This window comes from Barbus barbus (genome assembly GCF_936440315.1).
Source record: "Barbus barbus genome assembly, chromosome: 42".
Taxonomy (NCBI): domain Eukaryota; kingdom Metazoa; phylum Chordata; class Actinopteri; order Cypriniformes; family Cyprinidae; genus Barbus; species Barbus barbus.
Genome location: NC_136720.1, coordinates 20,233,165 through 20,260,614, shown reverse-complemented (window position 1 = coordinate 20,260,614; position 27,450 = coordinate 20,233,165). Strand labels below are relative to the sequence as shown.

The following is a 27,450-nucleotide window of genomic DNA, read 5'->3' as shown; positions in this document are numbered from 1 at the left end:
GGGAGACCGAAGTGTACCATATTCATGGTTTTCATACCAAAAAATAAAATAGTAGTCAAACTCCAAATGAAAATGTAACAGTCCTCACATTTTTCTCAAAAGAAAGGTTGTTTAATGCAAGTAAGTTTTACAGAATAAATATAACAACAAAATTTAAAACAAATTATGTGCAAGTACTGTATATTATGAAGAGAAATCTCGAAAGTCAAGATAATAATAAAAAAAGACATTTCATCCAATAAATGAAAGTGAATATATATCGATGGACAATTGTGTGTGAGGTTAGCTTATATAGGTTAAACAACAGAAATTGTTTCCCTAAATCAGGTCCAAAACAAAGAAAAGAAAAAGAAAAACATTCCAATCATACATTAAGAAGCCTTATTTTGTATATCTAAGTTTACATGCGTCAGTCTGTACTGTACATTGACAATGTGGTTATATATGCCACTCTATATTCATTTCTGTTAAGCCAATACATGGTGGTTCTGGATAAAACTATAGATGTACCTTAACTTTATCAACAAAGAGAGCAAACAAAAAGATGTTCCTTTGCATAGTAGCGTAGCAGTCTTAGAGTACCATTATTTGGCAGCAAGACATTGCCATTCATCCTAATCAGGGCCTGTATTTTGCACCTCAGGCTCAGAGGAATCACTTATGGGCCAATTTCTTGCTGAATCCCGGGATTTATTATTTAGACACCTATGTAGTTGCACATACAGCCCAGAGCACAGGTGGATGGGACCGGTTTGGACAGATGAAAACAGCAGCTGCGTATTTTGGTTGCGTAAACAGACAGAGTAGCCCTTCAAGCGGTATGATGAGATTCGTGCATGTGCGAATCAGTCCCAGTGCAGACTGAAGCCCTTAGAAAGCATGACGGCCTCCAGGTCACCGTCCTCCTCTTTTTCTCTGACTCGCTGCTCCTCCAGCAAGGCCACCAGCGCATCTCTCTGCTCCACCACATCCAGCATCTCGCTCAATATATGCCTCTCCTCCGCCAGCTCATCCTCCCCCTTCAGATCGTCTGAGAGAGAGAGAGAAAGAGGTGCTGTGAAGCTGTTATTAATTGAAGAACCATTACAAGAGAAAACCACAAAGGATTAAGGGGAAGTTGAACTATTAATATCCTCTACGTGTACTAACCGTCCACCGCCATGCGCTCTCTCAGCTCTTGCTGCAGTCGACTCTGCCTGTCCTCCAGCTCCAGTTCACGTGCACTGAAGACAAACCACACAGATGAGCACAGAGCAAACAATACTAGACCAAACCGAGAAGCAGAACACTTATGTAATACCTGATGCAATCACACAATGCCAGATCAGTCAGTTCAGAGACTATTAAACATTCAAACCGTTGATACTCACAATATCATGAGCTCAGATTCATAGCGCACAAGAGCATTCTTCTCCTGCACCAGCTTAAACCACTGATGCATTAAACTAGGGTCATCTTTCTTTCCCATTCCTATGAGAGAGAGAAGAGGAGGATGGGACACTGAATGGACACGCTATCATGGGCATGAATATACTTATAAGCAGGGTCCAAATAAACACTTTAAGCACTAAAATGCAATTAAAATTGGCTTTGACTTTTGTCCCTCAATATAACAAGGTTGAACTATAAGATGATAGCTTGAAATGTGAAGCATGTGAAATTAAAGGCATATATATATATATATATATATATATAATAAAATAAAATAAAGAATAAGTAGAATCTTTAAATTAAAAATCTATTATGCATTTATGTATTAAATATTTGTATTTAATTAATTTATTATAATATTAATTTAAAAACACTTTAAAAAGCTATTTTTGGACCCTGCTTATAAACTACACTACTGTTCAAAAGTTTAGGGTCAGTAAGACCTTTTAGTATTTTTTTAACCTCTTGAGTCTCCTATGCTCACCAAGACTGCATTTATTTGATAAATAAATACATTAAAATATACATCAGTGTCACATGCTTCTTCAGAAATCATTATAATTTGCTGATTTGGTGCTCAAGAAACATTTCTTATTATTATCAATGTTGAAAACGGTTGTGCTGCTTCATATTTTTATGGAAACTGTGATATACATTTTTTTCAAGATTGTTTGATGAATATAAAGCTTAAAAGAATAATATTTATTGTATTGTGCCTGTACTGTCACTTTAATCAATTCAATGCATTCTTTGCTTAATAAAAGTTATATTCTTTCAAAAAAATAAAATCTTACTGACCCCAAACTTTTGAAAAGTAGTGTATATAAATTTATCAAAACGTGCAAGCAGACAAAAACAAACAGCACACATACACACAGTGTCAATTCCCAAATAAGACAGGATATGACATTTTAGATGTACTGACAGCCATGCAGATCAATAACGTGCCGTGCCCATGCAACTCCATTGCGAAAGGTCACAGAACAAAATTTGAGATTACAAGAGAGAATAACGTACTTAGCTGGTGAAGTGGAGGTTCTTGCACTACATAAAGAAAAAAGACTGTACAGACATAAACTGAATGATCGTGCTCTGTCCCTTTAGCTTTGGCTGCGTACAGCAGGGCAGAGGAAGGAAGAGAAGAGAGGAGAGAAAAGTAAAAGGTTTTAGAATGTAGTGCTATTACACAACCTGCACTAGAGGTGTGAGACTGGGGAGGTGTTACCTTCTGAGGAACAGCAAGGACAGAGATAGACAGGCCTTCTACGAGGAGAACCTAGAAAGGGCTCGACTAAGACCGCAGAGACGGGCAGAAAGAAAGAGGAAGAGGAAGGATTCAGGAATTCAGGAACGCAACCAAGCAAGGATGGGAATAATGGAGGAATGTGAGGTGCGAAGCTGAAATGGGTCTCAGAAAGTATAGGCCACCGGAGAGATTAGCCAAAATAAACGTTAAAATAGCTTCTAAAAAAATGCCATCTTCCCTGACTTAAAAATTTATATTGTATTTCCAACAGTACTGCTATTCAAACTTCATCTCATACAGTCACAGCCACCAGATGATTCAAACTAACTAATGCTACCACGAACATCTAGATTCAATTCAGACACAAAGCTAACAGCAAGCAGACAGGACAGGGTCCACAGCACGAAAAAGCCAGAAAGCCTGGTTTTACACCACTAAAACGGTTGTTCTGTTAACACATTATGAACCAGTAAGACGATAAACATGTTTGTTAGTGTCATTAGCATGAGCGCTAAGTCAAATGTGTCGTACATACCACCCAGATGTACGTCCAAAATGTTAGATGTACTAGAGTCTCCCCAGAAGTCTATGTCATAAGGAAGGACACGTCATGAGGATTCTGACCATTAAAAGTCAAAGAAAACAGAATATCCTGCACTGCTCCATCAGTGTTTTATGCAAATATGCTAATGCAGTGAATGTAGCAATAAAAATGGTAGGAAATATGTTTTGGATAAATGTAAGACTTTGTAAACAAACATATAATGGGTACAAACAATGAGGGATGATGACATTTCATAGTACATCATATACATGGCAAGAATGGCTAAAATATTAAGTAAATGAATAAATGAATATAATAATACAAAAAAAAACATTTGTGAGACTTATATGCAAGATACATTTTATAAAAACAAGCTACCTTCTGTTAAACAAAACACGTTAAACTGGTTTGCAGCCCTTTGGGCTGGTTTTAGAGTGGTTTTGGGCTTCTTAGAACTGGTCAGGCTGGGAGACCAGCTGAAGACTGGCTTGGCCATGATGGTGTTGAACCAGCTAAGACCATTTTAAACCAGCTAAAACCACCAAACCAGATTAGGCTGGTTTAAGCAGGTCTTTTTTTAGCAGGGTTAATATCTCATTAAACTTTTTTATTATTATTTAGATATTCATATTTATTTGATTATATAAGGTAAAATTTTATTTATTATTCTTTATTATTTTATTATTGATGAGACAAAAACTGATAAAGAACAGGATTTTTGCATGAAACAACACATAAGTAATATTAAAGTTATGTAAAATAATAAAATAATATAATGTTTAAAATATATAATATAATTAGTGCTGTCAAACAATTAATCGCGGTTAATCTCATCCAAAATAAACGTTTTTGTTTACATAATATATGAGTGTGAACTGTGTCTATTTATTATGTTTATATAAATACACATATTCAGTATATATTTAGAAAATATTTACATGTATATACATTTATACATTAATATTATAATATTATTAATATAAATATATTTAATATACAAATATAACATATTTTTCTTAAATATATACATGCATGTGTTTGTACTTATATATACATATACACAGTACACACTCATATATTATGTAAACAAAAACTTTTATTTTGGATGCGATTGATCGCGATTAATCGTTTGACAGCACTATAATATAATGTTTAAAGCAAAATAATATTTTGAATAACTAAATCCAATCAGTTCTGAATCTTTAAATTGACAAATTAATTAGCAATTTAAACGATTCCTGAGGCTCATCCACTTGACAGGACGGTGACAGGTAAGTGACAGATACCTGCTTCGCCTCTGAGTGCTTTCTCCACAGCTACACCCTTCTCCTCCAGCTGCCTCTGCTTGACCTCCACCTGCTCCAACTGACGCTGGATAATCTGAGATGACATACACAAAAATAAATACGCATTGAACACATGAACAAGCATGCTTCAAAACAAGTCGCACACACCTGCGCCCTGTGCAGCCTCCGCAGCTCCTCCTGCTTGGCCTGTCTGCGTGCTGCTCTCTGCACCCGACGTGTCAGCTTGGCATTGAGTTCCTCCTCCGTTTCTGCTCTCTGAAACAGCGTGGTACAGAAACTTATGCTGGAAGGGTCCGGGAACACCACCCAAACACCTACCACCTCTGACGGACATGATGACACTGGAGTGGCCGCCTTGGTTGGCAGCTCTGGCAAAACGCTGTTTTTCTATTGAGGAACAAGATGCTGAGTGTTGCTGATTCAGCCAATGGGTTTAAAGATTGAAGGGGCTCAACACAGGTGAAATAAAAAGATGCTACCTTAACAGCATACGCCCTCTTGAATGCCAGTGCATGAGGCACGTAAATCGACTCAGGAGAGAAAAGGCAGAAAATTTATTAATTTATATTCTATATTATATTCTTGTATTTTGAGTACAACAGCTAAACAGTGCCAACCACAGCACAAACTCCATTACAAAACACAAGTCTGTGTGCTAATAACCACAAGCTACATTCAGCTCTCACAATCTAAAATCTGAAAAACAAATCATTGTCCTATTTGATACCTCATCCCCTTCATGTAACTCCTCATATATTGTTTCTTTCAGAAGGTCTGACTTGATATCAGACAGTTCTTCCCACAGCTAAGAGCACAGCCAGAAAAAGACATTAAATTACCTACAACGTTCAATAATAAAACTCACGAAGGATTAAATGATTCCATTAGTCCAGCTATAAAGCTCTAAGGAGTCACGGATAAATGATAAGGAATGAGTCTTATTGTTGTATACAGTAAGATTGAAAATATCTGAAGACCGCAGAGGAGCATAAGAAAACGTAAAGGACAAAAAACAATACAAAAGGAAAATGAGTGGCAGAGTTAAAAGCATAGTCATATTATGAGAAATCAAACTTTCCTTGATTTGCTTTTAAATAGTTAATTGAACTATGAAATCATGGCATCTTTTAGATAAAAACTATTTATTGGAACATAGCTGCAAAAATGACTCAATCTGAAGTCCTTGGATGAAATCCGAGAGCTTTCTGACCCTGCATAGACAGCAACGCAACTGAAACGTTCAAGGCCCAGAAAAGTAGTAAAGACATCATTAAAATAATCCATGTGACATCAGCTACGAGAATACTTTTTGTGTGTAAAGAAAACAAAAATAACTTTATTCAACAATTTCTTCTCTTCGGTGTCAGTCTGTGCTGCCGTTCACGAGAGTACCTTGACACACTCGGAGCCAGAAAGCAAAAATATCTTAATTTGTGTTCCAAAGAAGAATGAAGGTCTTACAGGTTTGGAACGACATGAGGGTGAGTAATTGACAACACAATTTTCATTTTTGGGTTAACTATCCCTTTAAAGGCACAACAGCAAAAATTCCCCATTTAATTCTAAACCTAGCAGAATTTTTAATATGTGTATTGTCAATAATGTGGCAACATATGAAGCACAGCTCACACAGAAGTCACTTTCAAACCACGCAGCTAAATATCCTTTACTAAATTTCCAATTGGATGGATTCCTATTGGAATGGTTGCATTTTGCCCTTGAAAATATGCAGAATAATGTTAAATGTGACCTTAAGGATCAGAGAGTGGAGAGGACTTTGACATTACCTGAGCTCTGAGTGGACATCTTTCTAGAAGAGCATGGCAGGACAAATCTGTGTCTTCAGAGAAACTCTGATTTTTCCGGAAACACAAGTCTGCAATGTGGAAAGACCCTTAAAGTCATGTTCATGTGACACAGTTTGTTTATAGATCCATCCATCCATCCATCTCACCTGATGTTCTGTTGATTCCTGACACTTTCCGCTTGCTCTCTGTGTTAGCTGCGGCAAGTAGAGTTTCTGCCACCATCGTAGCCTCCTTCCTCTTTTTGTCCTTCTTATACACCGAAAAAACATTCTTCCAGAGGGACTTGTGCTTTCCTGGCTCCAGCTGGGTCTCAGCCGCTTCGCTCATGCTCTTCTTGCTTTTACGGGGCGAGAACAACGAGTTACGCTTTTTCTCCTTCTGCTCCATGCCGTTGTCTGGCCCCCACAGCTTCATCTCTGACCTTCGAAGCCTGACCTCCGGTCCCCCTGCCAGCAGTGGGGCAACCAACCGGTCTGGAAGCGTCCTCCTGTGCTCCAGCCTACGGTTGTCCGTCCTGCCTACGGTCTCTGTGACACCGGATCTTTCTAGCAGTCTGGAAGCCCCTTCCACCTCATCTCCGCACAGGAGCTCAATTTCATCTGGAGGAAGACTCTGAGCTTGATTGAGCTCGGGTTTAAAACCAACCCGCTGTGGAACAGGAGTAGCGCAGGTCGATGAGAAGACCATAACCTCTCGGTCCAGTATCGGTTCAGAATGGTGAAGGGCGCGACATTGCTTGCTGACAAGAGGGGAATTAGATGGGCTGTACGGAGGAGTAGGAAGACCTGTGTCTGGATTTAATATGCTTTCATTTCCAAATGAGGTGGAATTGAGGTCCAAATCCTGCTTGTCCCCGATCACACAACCTTCTACAGTGATGCTCAGTCTGTGGATTACAGAACAGCGGCCTATTGTCTCTTCTAATGCGACGCCTGCATCACTGTCCATAGTGTGAGATGGTTCAGGCGGGGATGTACTTTGAGATGGAGTTTGTGTGCTGGAGTCACAGTTTCTTAACATTTGGTTGGAAGAATTAGTATTGCAGGATGGTATGTAGGCGACTGAGGTGTAGAAGCTTTCTTTAACGTTAGATGTTTGGGCTGCTGTATGTTTGGGGTCGCATTCTCTAGACAGAGGAGTCAGACCTAAACTCTTCCTGATCTCAGCACTCTGCAGCCAGAACTCTTCTACGACCTCTGACCTCTTGACAGGTGGGTATTCTGGATTTGTCGACTGCTCAGGTGTGGGTGTGGGACCTGATTCTGGTGGTTTCACGGAGGGTGGGGACTCGGCCTCTTCTTGTTCCTGTTGGTCACATGGTTTGGACTCTCTGACTGACCTGGTGTCTATATCTGTGTCGTCACTGTATCCTTCACAAGACTCTGGTTATTAAAAGCATAAAAGGATAAGGAAAAAATAATAATTAGAGTGGGAAAGAATTCTAGAGAAATTCTAGAATCTTCTTAATAAAATAGTTTTGTGGGGGAAGCGGTGCAGCCTTTCAGTTGCTCTTAAACAAGCAATAAAATGAAGCAGCCTGAAAACGATAAGATTGTAAAGAGGTACATGGTACAAATAAACTAAAAAGCAAATTATTATAATTATTTTTTCCCCAAATAGTTCCTATTATGAGTGTGCATCTAACTGTATTGCTACTGTTATGACCTTAGTGTAGTATTACTTGTACCATGTGCATCCTTTTTTTTGTTTTTTTTTACATTTTGTGTAAATTTTTTCTGTGCATTTTTTTTTTTACTGTCTAGGATCTATAAAGCAGGCTAACATCTTTATTTAGACTTCATAAACTGCAAATGTGATTAAAAGTATGTGCTAACCAGGCATAGTGCATTAAAGTGACAGTTGCTTTTTATTATTTCTGTTGTGGCAAACAACAAAGCATCATCCCTTAGTGAAATCTAACTGGTTCAGAATCTTACACTATGTAGCAAATATGTTGGGATTAGTAATGACTGTTTACATTGTGCAGCATTATTGTCATTGTACCTGGTTAGGACATTGTTTAAGTTAGTGATTTAAAATTTGCAAAATCTATAAAAAAGGAAAATTAAAACGACTGCAAATTATTTCCATAGCATAACCCAAAAATATAAAAAGCCAATTGCAAAATATACAAACAGTAAAAACACACTATTAATCATGCACAGCCTGCAAATGAAATAACCTTCAAACAACATCTTTTACGTTAAAATAACGCAAAAAAGGCTAATGAAGGCCATCAATAGTCAGGGGCGGTGCTACCTTTAACAAACCCCGCCTCCTCTTCCTCAAGCCACACCCCTGAGAGCCGTTCCCTCTCCCAAGGGCAGTACTCACCCTCTACACATACACGTCAACACATCCCAAAACACACACATACATTCAGTGGTGAATGCACAACAATAAACATACAAACATGCATGACAACATTCACCTCACATACAAATACACACACAAACATATTGTGGGAATATGACACAAAAACAAATATTGAGAGACATTAAATTGAACAACACCTCATCTTAAGATAATTTCTTTGCAATAAACAAACTATATAGTCAGACAAGATCAAACTTTACCCATTTTATCAAAGCCATTTATAAAGAAAATTAACAGAAACAAACACCCACCATCACTAGAATCTCCCTCGTCTCGTTCTTCTTCTGAAATTTCTCCTTCTTCCTCCTCCTCCTCCTCCTCCTCGGCCTCCCCCTCTTGTTTTTCCTGGTTCTCTCCTCCCTCTTCCTCATTTAGCTCCTCCCCCAGGTCTAACTCTCTCTCTCCATTGGTCCTGATGTTTGGCCCCTCCTCCTTCTTCCAGGCAAGCTCCTCCTCCTCTAGGTCTGACTCAGAGCTACTGAAAGCCAAAAAGAGACAGATTTATCCAGGCAAAACATGCCAGTAAATATTAGTAACATAAGAGAAGCATGTTTTATACCTGGACTGCTCCTCTGTGTTTTTCTCCTGCAGGCTAGCACTGAGGTTGTGCTGTGCAAGCGTCTCCTCTGGGACCTCCTGCAGTAGGCTGTCCTGTTGTTTTGGGCAGGGTTTGTAGTTCTCCAGCTCAATGCGTTCTGGGGTACCACACAGTCTCTTGGCCATGCTGGATACTATGTCTGGGTGGGCGCTGGAGGACCAAGAGTCTGGTGGGGTGGCTGTGCCCACTGACCCTAGAGAGGACAAAGACGTGGAAGCCGAGGATGGAGCAGGAGGAGCCTGAAGAGACAGAAACACAGACAAGTCACGTCAATAAATGCATAAATAAATGCATAAATAAATAAAGTTACACTTTATTTTAAGGTATCCTTGTTAAAGTATAATTATACATTTGAGTACTGAGTAATCTTAATTAACTACATGTACTTACTATATAGTTAGGGTTAAGATTAGGGTTTGGCTTAGGGTTACTTGCATGTAATTATACATAATTTATAATAGTAAGTACATGTAGCGTGTGCAACAAGGACACCTTAATATAAAGTGTTCCCATAAATAAAAGTAAATAAATACTTTTTAATCAAAGAAATTGTTATTCCAACTTTTCTATGATTCCCTTTCCATTTTTATTTAAATAAAAATATACAAACTTATCTAAAAATATTTTAAATAAAATACATATCTTTGAATGCAGAATAAACAAATAATAGAGTTATATACACATGTAAATGTATAAATATTTATGACAAACGTAAAAATGTATTAAATAAATAAATAAATAAATAAACAACTATGGTGCAGGCTATACTATTTAAAAAAAATTGCTTCCTGTTTTTACATAAATTTATTCACAAATCTGTCAGACGTATATAGTCATTATACTGATAATGCATGCGTGCTATAAAACATAAATCTTTCAATTTTATATATCTTATTTTATATATGTCTAAAAACAGGCACATAGAGGATCTAAAAGAAGTATAATGGTGATCTGATGAGGTTACCTGAGTAGGTCGAGGGGCCACAGGTGGGGCCGGTCTCTTTCTCTGAGCCATGCTGGTCATTCTGTAGCTGAAGTGGTGCTTACAGTAAAACTTCCCTGTACAAACCAAAAGAAAAAAAGACGTGAGAGAGCGTGAAAATACAAAAGTAGCTGATGCAGGAACTCAATGTTTTATTTGTACTGTTGCTTGAAGTCGGTCCGAATGCCGCCTCTTTTTTTTTAAACTTGAAGTGTTTGAATCATGTGATCTATACGACCCTATCAGTTAGAACCTTTTGATGTTTTGATTCCTATTTTTTTTAAATGTTCAAAAGGGATTTTGCTGAGGGCCTTCAGTTTGTGTGTGTGTGTGTGTGTGTGTGTGTGTGCCCCACTGTCGTTATTGCACAACAATAAAAGCCCTGTCCCAACACACATTTCAGACCTTATGACTGTGCAATGGTAACAAAAGAGCAGTTTGTTTGGTCGAAAACAGTCGCCTACAGCAACACAGAACAACAGGCCATTTTCACACGCTGTGTCGCTCATCTTGTGACAACATCCATTAAAAGCTAAACACCATTGTTTTTGATTTAAGCATAAAATCTTAAAAACACAAAGTACTGATAATGATCATTTTATTAATAAAAGTATGAAGTGATTAATCATACACACGCACCATGTAGCTGGTCGTAAGCATAGTTGGACAAGCGTAATGTGGTGCTGCAGTGATCACACTGGAAGCAGCTCCTATGGAAGAACTTTCCCTCCGCGCTCAGCCTTTCCATGACATAAACGCGACGGCCGCAGAAATAACACACATCGCTGCCGCCCATATTCACAGGAAACTCCTTTTGAGAACCCTACAGGTGAGAGGGCAAAGGTCAAGAATAAAACTAAAGATGCTTAACATGGGCAACTACAGCTGTCAGGACAGGACTGGGGTGACTGTGTTAAATAATTTTTATATTATTATTATTACTTGTTATAATTATTATTATTATTTAAATAATTAATTTTATTATTTAATATTTTTATATTAAGTTTTATTTTATTTTTCATTTCAATAAATATTAAATAATGTTATTATATTAAATAAAATATTGCTGACACAATGATAAGCTTCAAACAAAGGCTCAGATTTCACCACATGCCATAGAAACAAATTTGATCATTAAAATAAATTACTTTTGAGTGCAGCACATTCATGGAATGACACTTTGGCTGTGATCAGTCTAACCAAGCTGTAAAGCATTGAGCCTTATAAGAGAAACTGGATTAGAGCAGGAATTCACACACTCACAGTAATTAGTAAATATAACACCAAACAAAAGTCAAAGTTGGGTTACAGACCTCATACACACAATAATACAGGCACTAAAAGGGACACAAGAAGATTCACAGTGTTAGGGAAGATTTGTCGCCGGTACTGCATGTGAACTCTTACCAACTCCCTCCTGTAAAGGAGCTTGGGAGCTTGATCCTGCTGACTCTGAATCTGATTGGCTATCTGCTGAGCCAATGAGCTCACTCCGCCCGTATTCATCTGAATGTAGCTCTACAAATCAAAAGACGAGCATGGAAAACATGCGAAAAATGCTAAATACCTCTGAGATGAAAACCATCAAAAGAAATGATGCATGAATATCCATGAAAGCATAAAGGTGTGGAAATGACAGATTGTCTTAGAAAATAGAGAAAGGCAACAAAAACGATTACTATAAAGATAACCTTAACAATAGCTATATTAACATCCACACTAATGGGCAATAATGTCTTCTAAGCACACACTTCAGTTATGACATCTGCCGCCTGAGTGCTTCAAAGTCTAATTGGATTTTGATTGGATTTTGGCAGTAAATGTTTTTATCGTTCATCAACTGGAAATTCTGAAAATGATTCCAATGATATTGTTCCCCCGTGTAATTATTGTTATTGCTGTCATGTCGACTTCTTTAATCTCCAAGAATTACAATGATTATTAAAATGTTATAGCCTTGGTTATCATTATAGTTATTGTCCTTGGTGTGAACACCATTAAATTCATCCTATAATTTCCAACCAATCATTAGTGCCGCTTGCTAAAGCATCACAATTACTTTTGTGTAAGGAATTCTATCTATCTATCTATCTATCTATCTATCTATCTATCTATCTATCTATCTATCTATCTATCTATCTATCTATCTATCTATCTATCTATTCATCCATCCATCCATCCATCAATATAAACCTGTCAGTCAAAGTCAAATTCAGTAAGTACTAAGTAGCATAGAGGATAAGATAAATCACTCTGTCTGAAATTCTTCAGTTAAGACCCTCAAATCACATGTCCCATGGCCTCCAGTCGCTGATAGGCTGTTGAGCCCTAGGCCAGTTCACACACAGAGCTCCTTCATAACCTATTCAAAGGCCAACAGTCCCAGAGACCAAAGAAGCTTAAATCAGAACCAGATTAATCATTTGTGTACAAAAATGTCACTACTGAACCCGTTTTATCTTATAGCACACGTGTCTTTTTACCTTCTCGCTTCAAATCGGCAGAGGGTGAACTCTGACCTACAGTATTCCTTGTAACGGAAACACATCAGCTCCTGCTGTGTTGTGTGCTTTTTCTTAAAGGGATAGTTCACCCAAAAATGAAAATTAATCTGTCATTAATGACTCACCCTCATGTCGTTCCAAACCCGTAAGACCTTCGTTCATCTTGGTGGATGCTACACACTGGTGGTGGTTGAGGAGAGATCCCCCCATATGGTTGCAAAGCACTTTGGGAGTACATCAATACACAATAAAGCGCTATATAAAATCCCTCATTCATTTATTCATCTTCAGAACACAAAGTAAGATATTTCTGAAGAAATAGAAAGCAATGGAACTGACATGTTCAAGTGATACTGGCGTGAACCCGGTTCGAAGACTAACAGGGAAGAGAAGAAATTATTTGATAATTCGTTATTTTTGTGTTCTTTGTGCACAAAAAGTATTCTCGTAGCTTCATAACATTACAGTTAAACCACTGATGTGACATAGACTATTTTAACAATTTAATATTTTATTTTAACATAAAATATTTTAACTATTTTATTTGTCCTTACTAACTTTCTGGGCCTTGAACGTGGTAGTTCTCTTACTGTCTATGCAGGGTCAGAAAGCTCTTGGCTTTCATCAAAAATATTTTTTAAATTTGCGTTCTGAAGATGAACGAAGGTCTAACGGGTTTGGAACAACATGAGGGTGAGTAATTAATGACAGAATTTTAATTGAATTTCAAGTAGGGTTGGTGGACATCAAAATATTATTCATTGTAGAGTAAAAATTCCTGGTGTAGTCTTCTAATGCCGCAGTTGTCACTGTCAATCACCTGAATGGTTTTTAATCTAATAAAACACTTTATAAACTCTGCCAAGAGGCCTTGCCAGTTCTAGTTTTTCCTGTTGAAGTGTGTATGCTAAGCTTGTGCAGCAGGCACTGGATGAATCATCAGCTTTCACTGATGGGCAAGGTGAGCTAATTCACGCTATATTAGGAAAATATTACAAATCAAATCGAAAAATATTACAAATCTCATGACTAAAAGAGGCAGTGTAATATTTTATCACAACCAAAACCAAATACGCCATCTTCTATCAAACATGGTGATTTTTTGAGTGACTATAAGACTGTGGAAACCAGAACATTATTAATCAAGTCTGATTGATGAGATGAAGCATTGAGAAAGCAAATACGAAAAGAAGAAAACCTGTGTTGCACCTTGTCAGGACATGGTGTAACTTAACTTGAAAACAAATATATGCTTGCACATGTAAACACACCTTTATGCATGAAATAGCACACATGCATCACACAAATACTCACATACCTGTCTGCGAGTTGCACTGGCTGAGGCCGATGGAGAGTTCTCCTCAAATTTAGCCAGCAGTAGCGTCGCCATGGACCGAACCTTGCTGTGACCCTCAGTGACCTTCGGTTCTGACCCAGAAGTATTTTCTTTGGCATCATGAGAGACATCGTCCTATATCAGGAAAATATCACCGATAATCAACAAAAATTTTGAAAAAAAAAAGTTTAACAGATGAAAAAAACTACAGTATATATACCACAGTACTAAATATATATAAATAACATCTTACCTCTTCTGACTGGCCAGTCTGGCTTGTTCTCCTCCTCTTTCCATTTCCAACATTATCTGCTTCCTTCTCTTTCTTATCCTGATAGAGATTAAAAATAGCACATCTTAACATGTGGGTAACGGGTGCTAAAAAAGTGCAGTTGTGTAACTGTGAGTGTGTGTGTGTGTGAACCTTGGGATTGCGTTTGCGGGACAGACTCTGTCCCAGTTTTCTGAGCAGTGAGACTGGTGACCTGGGGCTGGAGAACAGAACTGCTTTCTCTTCTGAGCTCAGGTTTCCTGTACGTAGAAAAAAAGTGTGTATATAAATAAAGATCAAAAATATTACCTAAATAAAAGTAAAATAAGAGATTAGGCCTTCTCCTGACCACTAGCTGGCGCTATGTCTTTGAGGAGCTCGTGAAGTTGACTGAGGTACATGACCATGCAGAGAGAGTCACTCTCTTCCAGTGCACTCATCTCCTTGCCGGTCATTATAGGACAAATACCAAATTCCAGCTCCGCCATGTCCAAACCCAGCTGACCATTGAACTCTGCCTCACTCTCCTCCAGAGACGCAAAATCACTGCAAGAAACAAAGACACTAGTGTCAGAGTCACACATTCAGAAAACCTCCATGCAATAATACAATCAGCCCACACTTATAGTTACTAAATTTCCTTTTGAAGGAATAAAAGCACTTAAAAACCTCATGAAAGTTTTTCAGGTTTAATCTTAAGCCCATCAATATAATACTACCTATAGAGGACTGGGAGTGCCATATTAATATATAAATATTTAATTAAAATCGTTAATAAATATATATAATGTAATACAATTTAATAAAATTACAATTTAAAATAATATAAACGGATAAGTCAATAAATAAATACTTCATAAAATGTTAATAAACAATCATCAATGTTTATTTATGTGTCATATATAAATGAATAAATCATGAAATATGTAATTTGTATTGCCACATTTTATTGTTTATATATATATATATAAATAATAATTTATTTATTGTTGCTTTTTAAAAAACATTTATTAATATGACACTCCCAAAACCTCTAGTCTAATGGAAAATTTTATTTTGCACATTACTTTTTAATTTTCTTCTTAATTTACACATTTCCTAATTTTTATTTCATTATATTTTAGTGCTGTCAAATGATTAATCACGAATAATCACATACAAAATAAAAGTTTTTGTTTGCATAATATATGTTTGTGTTCTGTGTATATTTATTATGTATATATAAATACACACACATACAGTATGTATTTTGAAAATATTTGCATGTCTATATTTATATTCATATAATTCATATTATAAATAAATATATTTAATACATTAAAATAACATATGTTTCTGAAATATATACATGGATGAGTGTGTATTTAGATATACATAAATATACACGGTACACACAAATATATTATGCAAACAAAAACGTTTATTTTGGATGCGATTAATCACGATTAATCGTTTGACAGCACTATTATATTTATACTGTCAAGAAATAAATAATAAAATATGTATTTACATTATGACAATTAAATATATTAAATATTTTATTTATACATTTAATAATATTTAACATGTATTTATATTTATATATATTTATTGACACATTTTATGATATATTTAGCTAATGTTGCTTCTAATGAAATCTTTATTATTATGGCACTCCAGAATCCTCCATAAAAATTTTTTTTAGCAGATATACATATTTAAAACTGTCCCTTCTGGGAAGTAGACCAAAAATATAGGTGCCACAGTCACATCATAAATTTTAGTCCAATAAAATGGTAGCAATAGCAAATAGCAACTCACAGCTTTGCCAACCTGTGATATAAACTAGGTTACCAGCCTAGATCGCTAACCACTATGCCACAACCCTCATTCATACCCAGAGTAAAGAGTGTGGACTCACATGAGGTCAGGTCTGAATCTGTGAATGAGAGCGCATAAGGCCAGGCCACTCCTCCAGGAAGTTGTGAAGTCTGTCACACATACGTTCATGTAACCATGTGTCTGCTCCTGACACCAGCTCAGAATCTTACTGTAACGAGCCATTGACTCTACACACACAGACAGCATGTTAGATTGTGTATGAATGTATAAGTGGTTTATATATGAAGTAACACACACCTTGCCGTGTGAGTCTTGGGTGTGGAGAGCTGACTGCATCAAGGCTTAAAACCGGACCCTCACCTGTGTCTATGAGATGACACACCTGTACACACATTTTCAACATCATGATCATCATCAGTGATTACGGCTTGATTAGGATTGCAAGTGTCTAACCTGAGCAGCGCTGATGAGTTGCATGTTGATGTTGGGATAGCGGCTAGCAGGATCCACGCTGTACTGGCTGTAGTTTTTACTGACGTTTTCTGGTGTTGTCTGAGGAAGCAACCGATACACACTCTCTCTGAGACGGGGAAGAAACGGAGGGGGATATTAGAACAGAATCCTACTTTGTCAAAACTGATTGTTCATAAATCTGCCTTGACTTCATTGGGATCCCATTTTAGCTCTGACCTCTCAGCCAGAACCTCTGAAGGGGTGTTGCCCTGACCCCAGCTGCGAACCATCCAGGCTGTGTCCATGGCTGCCAGGAAGCCCCGAGCAATTCCTGTTCCCATTGGCCAAAATGGCTATAAAAAAAGAGCTGTGTAAATACACTTTTACAAGTTGCTTAAAATCAGGAAAAATCACAACAAACAACTCATGAAAATATCGCAGATTTTTTCCGAATGTTCTAAAAAGAACATAATCGCATCACATTGTTAATCAGTGTCTTGCTTTCTAATAAAATTATCTAAACATTGTTAAAACAGATTTTAAATTAAGATTAAATGCATAATATATTATTAGTTATAATAGTATAATAATTAGTTTTAGTGACTAGTTTTCAAAACATTTTAAATTTAATCATAACACTTACCAAAGTTAGTTATGATACACTATATATATATATATATTATTGAGTGTCAAAATACATTTATATTCTTTAAAACAAAGGATACCAAAAACTTGATCATTACTGTATGATATTATGGTCAAAATAATACCAAATTAAAATTCTATATAATTTTTATATATTTAAAATTTTTATATATAAAAACAGATCAATCATTTTAAATGCTACAAGTGAATTTGGACATCAAAACATTATAATGTACATTGCTATGTATGAAAAATACGAATATTCATTTTGAGATATGATCAAAAATGAATACTGATATTCTTAAGATAAAAATAAAATGTAATAAAATAAAAAAATCCAAATAATATTTTGAAATATAAATTATGCATTTAATATTCATTCATATATTCAATATTCATTAATTATTTAACTTAATGATTTTGTGAGTGTTAGGCAGTGCTAACTTTTTAAAAAACGGAGAATTAAAAATTTAATTAAAACGTTTGTTTACATAACATATGTCACACTCTGAGAGCAAGGGAATGAAGGAGCAAGAAGACGAGGAGTAAACTTCTGTCAAGGTTTTAATCAAGACAAACAAAGGTACAAACACACGGGAACTCTGGGATGACATTTAACGCCGAACACAGGACACCGGAAAAACTGGGCTAATAAACACAGGATAACGAGGGCCTAAACGAGGGAACTAAGGATACACACCTGGAAACTAATAAAGAACTAATCAAACACAGCTGGGACTAATAGAACTGAATGGGGACAGGAGCAGGAAACACCAAATAAGGACACAAGAGGGAGGGAAACACAAGACATGGGGAACCAGGCGCCTGTACTGAAACTTGTGAAGTTACTTTATATAGTTGATAATATATAGTCATAGAGACTCAAACATGTAAGGTCACATATAGCCATTAGGGTTATCTATTGATTCTACCACTTATTTATATTACATATGATCTGTATATATTAATATTAATTTAAAATAAATGCTTTATAATAATTGTCAAACTAAAAGCGCTTGTGTGTAATGGAGTAATAATAATATATGTAAATTCTAATTATCATTAAAGCCAGAAAATTTTGTTGTATCTTTTTTTTTAAGGTACTTCATAGTGACCTTTAATTTGTAGGAAGAGAAACTGGGGGGAGTCACTTTTTTTGTGTCAGACATGTGTCACTTTGCTCACATCTGATTGGTCCAATTTCAGTTTGAGCTCTCTAACACAGAACATAACCTGCCCCGGAGCAGGTTAGCTGTGCAGTGTAAATTACTATGGCAATGAACGCAGATAAAAGCCAAGCCACTTTCATGGTACCTAAAACCCAGGATTGGTGCAAACTAAACTGAAACTTACCTGGCTAGCCAGCTAAACCGGCTTCATGGTACAGGCCCCAGGACTGACAATATATGTGTGTGTACTGTGTATATTTACATGTACACACACATACATGTAAATATTTACAGTACACACACACACACACATACACACACACACACACACACACACACACACACACATATATATACAGTGCCCTCCAAAAGTATTGGAACGGTAAAGACAAAATTGCTCTGTTGGCTGTGGAGGCAAGACATTTACAAATATGATTAAAAGATGAATATGAGACAAAACTACAGAATGTCACATTTTATTATTGGGTGATTCAACACATAGATGTTTTACCAGCTAAGAAGTTCAGCACTTTTAGAGTTTCATCCCTCTATCTGATGAGAGCATAAGTATTGGATCAGTTGCCTCACAGGTCTTTCTAAGTGATCAGCTGTGTCCTGTTGCATTAATTCTTCAGATATTAAAAGCAGGGAATGTGATTTAAATCCGATTGAACATGAATTTCACCAGCTGGAGAGGAGAGTAAAGGCAGAAACTCCCCAAAACACACAACAATTGGAATTGGCTGCATTAAAGGCTGGGAAAAGCATTTCAAAGGATGAGACCAAGAGTCTGGTGATGTCTATGGGTCACAGACTCACTGCTGTGATTGTGCGCAAGGGATCTGCAACTAAATTATAGCTTTTAATCTTTTATATCTGCCTTATGTTCAACTGTCCCAATACTTATGCTCACATCAATGAGTGGAATGAACTCTAAAAGTGCTGTTCTTTTTATTTGGTAAAACATGTATGTGTTGAAACGGCTAATAATAAAATGTGACATTCTGTAGTTTTGTCTCATATTCATCTTTTAATCATATTTGCAAATGTCTTGACTCCACAGCCAACAGAGCAATTTTGTCTTTACTTTTCCAATACTTATGGAGGGCACTGTATATATATGTATAAATAAATAAATAATAAATTAAATAAATATATATTACAGATATTTCTTAAATATATACATGTATGTGTGTATATTTATATATACATATAAATATACACAGTACACACACATATATTATGTAAACACAAACTTTTATTTTGGATGCAATTAATCGATTTGACAGCACTAATATAAATATAAATATACACACACACAAGCACAGGATACCAAAATATTGTGCATTCCTACCAAAGGCTAGCCTTAATATCTTATGCAATGTTTCTATTCATTTCATTTATCTTTTTTTAAGGTAATTTGGACTTTTAATAGGAAATAAGGCAAAGAAATGTATTTATAGTATTATTTTTTTTAATTGTTCATTGTTCTCTCACCTCTAGTAAACTATCCCCCACCAGAGTGACCAGCAGAGGGTATCCCCTGCGCTGACGCACCAACGCTGCATTCTCAGAGGCATACATGCAGGTAAAGTCAAACATGGCCACATCTGGCTGCCCATAGTGGTTGATGGCAAAGTCCAGCGTTGGGAGCTGATGATTGGTGGAGAAATCAGCTGCTTCACGAGCATACGAGAGGAGTGCATTCTGGTCCACGTTATCCCTGGACAGCAGCATCTCAGTGTCAGCATAATCCTGCAAAACAAACACAAGAGAACAGTCACTTACAAATCAATGTGTATAATATGCAGATGAATGCACATGACATCAAACTCACGCGCAGAATGACTCCTTTGTCCAGAAGACTTTGCTTTTTGGCGGTCATTACAAAGTAGTGAGTGTCGTCTTTGTAATATACTATATTCTCCAGATCAATTCCTGCACAGAAAAGATGTTCACTGACAATCATTATTGTTTTCATCATCTTAAACATAAACTTGTTTATATTTGAAGAAGCTTAACTGCTGTCTGTAAACATTTATGTTAGTTGCTTAAAATACATTTGAGTGCAATACGTGTGGTTTTGGAATCTAGTGTGGTAAGATATGAGATAACTCAGTACCGGTAGCATGCCGGAGATCCTGGAAAAACCTCTGGTTAAAGATGAAGGCGACACCACTGATCTCCTCCACTTTAGCTTCGGCAGTGGTGTGGCGATTGATGAAGTTCGCTGTGATGGCAATGGCCAGTTTCCCCCGAAACTCCTTCCTGCGAAACCCTAACAGACCCAGATGAATAAAACCATCATACAGAGGCTTTGAAACCCAGAAAATGAATTAGTGACGTCCAAAACAGGGTAAAATTAGAATAGGGGAACTTGGGAGCATGTGATAGGCTTCTTGTCACCGCTAGTCGCTCAACCATTTGATGTTCCTCAGTTCATGATTACACAAGATTACTTTTTTTTTTAACTTCAATATTTCAGTAACTGTTTGTGTATTTATTATATTTTGTCAGCACAATCATGATAAAAATAGCTTTTCACTCTAGTATTACGCTATATATTCCCTAATATATTCCTTAATATTATTTCTGGATGCCGATATCTGGCTGTTTATTCACAAAATCATATATTATTTCATTCAACAGTGTAGCTAAGTTTTCAAGTTCTATTTGAAATTTTGTCTAGTCTTTTGTGCAAAATCTTTTACACTTCTTTACACATTTTAAGTCTAAAGCGGTAGGATGTTTTTAGCTTGTGCCATTAATTAACCAAAATATGAGTAGCGTCATTTCCTCAATGAAAAACAAATTACAGAACAAATTGTGTACAACACGTTTTTGGGTTTTGGCGAATGTGTGAGAGAAAAAAAGGAAGGCCGTTGTAAATCAGCAGGAAACTGGGGAACTAAAGTTACGAAATGGTGTGAAACCAGGACGACACTGTTATCATGACCAATAAGGGTTCATATTAATCACTGACTGTTTGTTGCATTTCTGATTGGATAATCTGTGATCACAACAGGCCTGAGACCATGTGTTTTTGCAGATACCTGGTAAAGTGTTTCTTCTACCGTCTGCCCCAATAACCACATCAAACTCCAGCTGACTGACTGGATGAGAGTTGGGATGGACCTCTGCTCGCCAACCAACACCTGAATACGACAAATGTGAAAATTGACAATTAATTTTACAGTTAAAATTAGGGTGAAATTTTATTTGATTACATTCATACGTTTCTCCTGGTCCTCTGGAGGTTCCACTAGATGCTTGAACTCCACATTCACATGAACCTCAACACCCAATAACAAGGCCACCTTCAAAAGCATCAGCTGCAGCTGACGAATACCTGCACATACATAGATGTTGATAAAATCAAATGAATATGAAAATGGGATTTGTCTTAATGAACATTAAATAACATTCAAATCAATTTTACTCTCATAATGTAACATTTACGGGTAAAACAGGATTAATAATGAGAAAAAGACTAGAAATATATATCCTTAACATCGTTAAAATAAGATTAAACTGATAAAGCAAAACTGCATAGTAAGGTATTAACTAGTTTTCAAAGTATATTTTATATAAAAAAATTTAAATACTACAAAAATGTATGATAATGTACAATATGAAAAATAGATATTCACTATAAGAATTGCTTCAGACTAAATTAACTTAATACATAAAATATAAACTATACATTATCCACTTTAAATCTACATTTCTTATAGTAAATGGTAAATGTAAAGTAAATTGTAGATGTAAAAAAAAAGAACAGAGGAAATTAAAATTTTATATTGATAATACTGATAAATTAAAAAAAAATCTACAACAAGGCCACCTTTAAAAGCAAAAGAAAAAGAGGATAGGATAGATTAAATAAAGGATGAATAATGAGAAAGGATGAATAATGATTCACTGGGAATTGATCGGATTGTGAAAAGTGGGAATCGACCAATAGCCTGCTTGGCCTTAATGATGTCATCTGGAAAGGAAGTTTTTTTTTTTTTTTTTTTGGAATAATTTGCACTGATAAATTGCGTATAATGAAACCACAAATGTGCATTCATCTCAGTTTTGATCTAAAGTTCACATTTACTCACTAATATGGTCTATGGCTCCAGCACTGAACTTCCCGTAGAACTTTTTGGCCCCCAAACCACGGAGGTCCTGGATGGTGAAGGGCCAAAGGTGAAGAACATTGTTCCGTGAGAAAGCATCTCGCTTTTCCACCAGAACCACCCTGGCGCCCAGAAATCGCATCTCTATAGCCGTCCGCAATCCACACGGACCTGCACCTATGATCAGACACTGAACACACAACAAAAACCTGCGTGTGAAACAGCTGTCAGTGCACTAGTAAAGACAACTCTCTCTTGCAATGCACTGCGGGGACTTTTTGTACCGTGGTGCTGGTGCAAGCATGGCCTCTCATGTACTCTTTCTGGCTGGCTCTTTTATCCAGTTTGGCCCATAGTGCTTTGGCCTTCCAGTCGTGCAGTCTGCTCCTCAGGGTGTGGTAGAACTGCGGCTGACCGCCGGGATGCAGCTTCAGCTTTTTACACAGCTCCTGGAAGGCCCTGAGGGTCTCCCTGCATGTGGCGGCCTGCACGAAGGCATCGAACAGGGTATGTGCCTGATACGTCTCAGAATGGCCATCCGACATATTTGCTCCTCACACGACCCCAGTGACTCGCACAGGAATCAGCTCACCTCCAGAAGGCACCAGACACAGGACATCTGAGAAAGAGAAATTATTTCCCGTGATTGCAGGGTGATTTTGGACATATGGGGAAGAGATGAACATGGAATAGGGAACAAAGAATGGAAATGGAGATAAAAGGAAAGCAATTCGCATAGATAGGCTGTGAGGCAGATGCGTCAGCAAAAGTTCTGCCACATTCTTATTTCTCGCTATCCATCTGCACAGTGCACATCATGTTCCACTCAGACACACGTCTCTCATTAGCTCATCAACTCAATGACACTCTATGTGTCACTGCTTATATGACATATTTTTACAAGAGACATTTTATTGACAATATATTTATATTGAAATTAAATTACAAATTATGATATAAGTGCAATAAATAATTCGTGATATTTAGTATAATAAATGATTAGTAATAAATATTTATTATTCTATATTAATAAATACACTATATAGTTATAATTAGTGAATATAATATAAATATAATATAAGCTTCAGAGCGATTATTTAGTTGATACTTTCCAAAAAAAACTAAGCTTTGGTGAATTGATAATGCAAAATCTTTGTTTTCAAATGTTTTAGGAAATTTTGAGTAAATAAACAAACAAACAACTAAATAAATGTGACCCTGGACCACAAAACCAGTCTCAATTTTTCGAAATTGTGATTAATACATCATCTGAAAGCTGAATAAATAAGCTTTCCATTGATGTATAGTTTGTTAGGATCGGGCAATATTTGTCCGAGATACAACTATTTGAAAATCTGGAATCTGAGGGTGCAAAAAAACATCAAAATATTGAGAAAATCGCCTTTAAAGTTGTCCAAATGAAGTTCTTAGCAATGCATACTACTATCAAAAATGAAATTTTGATATATTTACAATAAGAAATTTACAAAATATCTTCATGGAACATGATCTTTACTTAATATCCTAATGATTTTTGGCATAAAAGAAAAATGGATAATTTTGACCCATACAATGTATTTTTGGCTATTGCTACAAATATACCCCAGCGACTCAAGACTGGTTTTGTGGTCCAGGGTCACAAATAACAATAATAAATCCCATCACCTATGATTATATTGTTTTATCTAAAATGTATATATGTATGATATCGAGCATAGATAACTATATATCTATCTATCTAGATAGATAAACATACAGGTAATCAAAATGTGTATGGAGAGCCACTCCTGACTCCAATGATCATTCTGATTGGCTGATGAGTAAAAGGGGTGGGGTTTACAGTGCTCCATAGAGTCAGCAATAAACACCAGACAGTAAACCACTTCATTACGCACATTACAAAAGATTACAGTAACTGCATTGACTCAATTCACTCAGCACTATTACTCAGCCATGCAGTTCAGCCTGGATGAATAGTTTGACCTCTAAGCACCCACATAAGAATGACTCATTATTGAGCTTGCAGATGATGCCTGATTTGATATCTCATGATTATATGCAATGATAAGCAGTCTATTTAAGTTTGATTTTGGTGTCCAAATCCTTTTAATGGCTGATTTCTTCCTCTTCTTGCACTAACTTGTCTTAAAACATGATACACCAAGTGTTCTTAGATTGTTCAAATGCATTAAAGCAGTAGTGTCTAAAGTTTAGGACCTTTAAAGATGGGGTCAGCCTGGTATTAACTCATGGGAAAGCAACCCATTGGGAGAAAGAGGGGGATTATGGGTGAGACAAGGTGACTGTCAAACTAATCTTTCTCTTAACTTGATGAAATGAAAAGTCTGTCATCAAAATTGAATGGTGATCTGGGGCTGTCAAGTTTACTAAGGCCACATAATAGCTATTTTCGCTTGGAACAGAGCAACATGTATGTTTGTTATTCATAATGTTCATAAAATAATCTTCCTCATTTGTACCACATTTCAATATGCACACAAATATAATTGTACAAATTTGAGAGTTTAGAAGAAAATCATTTCAATTAAATTTCAGTCTGTTCCTCACACAAAGCTATTTTTGACTTTGGATGACACAAGTCATTTGGTCTACTTTTATAGCACTATTTTTTAGGGGTGGGAATCTTTCGGTACCTCACGATCCGATTCATATCGATTCTTGGGGTCACGATTCGATTAAAAATGAATTCGAAAAAAAAAAGATTCACGATTTTTCGATTTTAAATCACGATTCACGGTTTTTCATCAAATTTTTTGTGCCCACTGGACTTCAAAAGTACGTATTTTGATACAAAAATGCACCAGTCTATATTATGGGTAGTCCTGATTCAAGAAATCAGTGTGTCCTATTAACTTCCTAATAAATCAAAGATATTTTACCCATTATTTACCCGATATTTATCCCATTAGGGATGTGCCCGAGTACAAAAGGGGAAGTCGTGGCCTAATGGTTAGAGAGTCGGACTCGGACTCATAATCCAAAGGTTGCGAGTTCGAGTCTCAGGTCCAGCAGGGATTGTAGGTGGGGGGACATAATAATAAATCCCATAAATGTCCAGTGCTCTCACCACCCTTGAGCAAGGAACCACTCCCTGGGCACTGCAGCATTGGCTGCCCACTGCTCCGTGCGTGTGTGCACTTTGGATGCGTTAAATGCAGAGCACAAATTCCGAGTATGGGTCACCATACTTGGCCGTATGTCACGTCACTTTAAATACCATGTTCGGAAAGGAAATTATATATATACAGAACCCCTAATGGTAGCCTAATAAATATTAATACATTTTATGTACTGTACTGTATGTATGATTTATATGTGAATCGAACAGCGTGAACATTCTGCTAAACTTCTCCTTTTGTGCTCTATGGAAGAAAGAAAGTGAAAAAGGTTTGAGGGCAAGTAAATGATTAAAGTATTGTAATTTCTGCATGATCTGTTCCTTTAAGCAACGAAAATGCTCACAAGTAGTTCATGGAAACTGTGTGTAAGAAGAAGAACAAGTTACTCTCAAAACAAAAACTCCCCTGGCTTTATTGGAGGTCATTGACACATGATCCTCATGTAAATGGAGGGCAAAACCTTAAAGCATCACCATAAAAATAAATTACCTGTATCAATATCCTTTTCCCCTCTCTCTTCTCTCAGATGTCTCAGTGATTGACTGCTGTGCAGTTTGAGAGCAGAGGATTACAGAACGCAAGGCAAGTGCTGCAGAAAGAGGATCGATCACAGTTTTTCCTCTAGTCAGCCATTCAGACATTGATTACACTGTGAAACTACTGTATATGGGCATTTGCACATATTAATGAAAATATACAGTCATTCATTGAGTATATAGAGTAAAAGTGTCACCATCTAAGCATGCACCAAGAATGACCATCCAGCAGCTGCAGTCATATGCTTTTTTTACCTCTTTCCACATCCTATCGAGCATCTGAACTAATATAGGTTCCTTAAGATCCTGTCAAAAAGCATCAACACTGCTGCACCAGACTGGCACACACACACAAATACATTCAATGCAAGTGAGATTTACCGTGCTGCTGCTCTGCGGTGTGTACATGCTGCTGACATTCTTTTCTTCCTCGTCTCTCGCTCTGTTTTTCTCTGGCAAGTTCCCAAGTGGATCTAGAGCTGTTGGTGCCACATTAACTGTGGTATCATACACAGCTGCAGTGCAGGAATTAGCTCCACCGCTTCACACACACACACACACTTTATACTCTTTCTCGCTCCATCTCTCTGTAGCCAAGGTCAGAGGAAGGAGCTACCAGGCACATGCTGACTCCTCCTCTACACACACGCTTGCAAACAGGCAACAAACACAAACACTGTTTTTGAGGACACACACATGCATCTCTATGTCACATACACCCTGTAGATGATTCCCATATTGCAGGCAGAGCATGTTAATCGTGCAAATTCATTATTCAGTATTGCGGAGGATCTGCTGGTGGTTGCTGTTGGGAGTGTTATAGAAAGCTGCCCTAAATCTAATCTGATTTGCCCCGGGACGGAGACTTCTTAAAGAGATTACACAGCACAGGTGAGGGAGGGTAAGAGAAGAGAGGTGGAGAAAACAGATCTGGAGAACATTACCTTAAACTGTCACACTTCTGACTATCTTTATCCCTGCTGAACACAAAAAGAGAGTACTGTCTCCCTCAGGTGGCTGTTATTGTATTTTAGATTAAAGATAAATTCATAGTCATTCATTCAGAAACTCGTTGGTCTGTTTAAGGGCCATCCCTGAAGAAACAACAGGGAATGGTTTCCTGTCACACTGGGCTCCAAGAAAAAAGGGCCCTTCAATT

General features: G+C 36.9%; 1 protein-coding gene across 8 annotated transcripts; it reads right to left on the bottom strand.

Moving 5' to 3' along the window:
• Nucleotides 1-85: 85 nt before the first annotated feature.
• LOC306861533 (protein-methionine sulfoxide oxidase mical3b-like) lies at nucleotides 86-27,136 on the bottom strand. Of its 8 annotated transcripts, none has more exons than XM_079403844.1 (30): nucleotides 26,673-27,136; nucleotides 22,900-23,234; nucleotides 22,598-22,805; nucleotides 21,727-21,840; nucleotides 21,545-21,646; nucleotides 20,614-20,769; nucleotides 20,329-20,429; nucleotides 19,989-20,246; nucleotides 16,915-17,030; nucleotides 16,678-16,804; nucleotides 16,522-16,606; nucleotides 16,304-16,451; nucleotides 14,753-14,949; nucleotides 14,557-14,663; nucleotides 14,386-14,463; nucleotides 14,115-14,267; nucleotides 11,700-11,810; nucleotides 10,932-11,115; nucleotides 10,275-10,369; nucleotides 9,272-9,549; nucleotides 8,964-9,190; nucleotides 8,596-8,673; nucleotides 6,483-7,718; nucleotides 6,316-6,404; nucleotides 4,676-4,783; nucleotides 4,508-4,601; nucleotides 3,213-3,263; nucleotides 1,371-1,470; nucleotides 1,150-1,223; nucleotides 86-1,030 (listed from the first exon to the last, which is right to left on the bottom strand). In XM_079403844.1, exons 2-30 carry the CDS (start codon nucleotides 23,158-23,160, stop codon nucleotides 846-848), a joined length of 5,121 nt encoding a protein of 1,706 aa, XP_079259970.1. In that variant the 5' UTR covers nucleotides 23,161-23,234; nucleotides 26,673-27,136; the 3' UTR covers nucleotides 86-845. The 8 variants fall into 8 exon arrangements, 7 of the variants coding, with proteins under 7 accessions (XP_079259970.1, XP_079259972.1, XP_079259974.1 ...); XM_079403842.1 differs by having other exon boundaries at nucleotides 101-1,054; XM_079403843.1 differs by having other exon boundaries at nucleotides 101-1,054; nucleotides 8,964-9,187.
• Nucleotides 27,137-27,450: the final 314 nt, after the last annotated feature.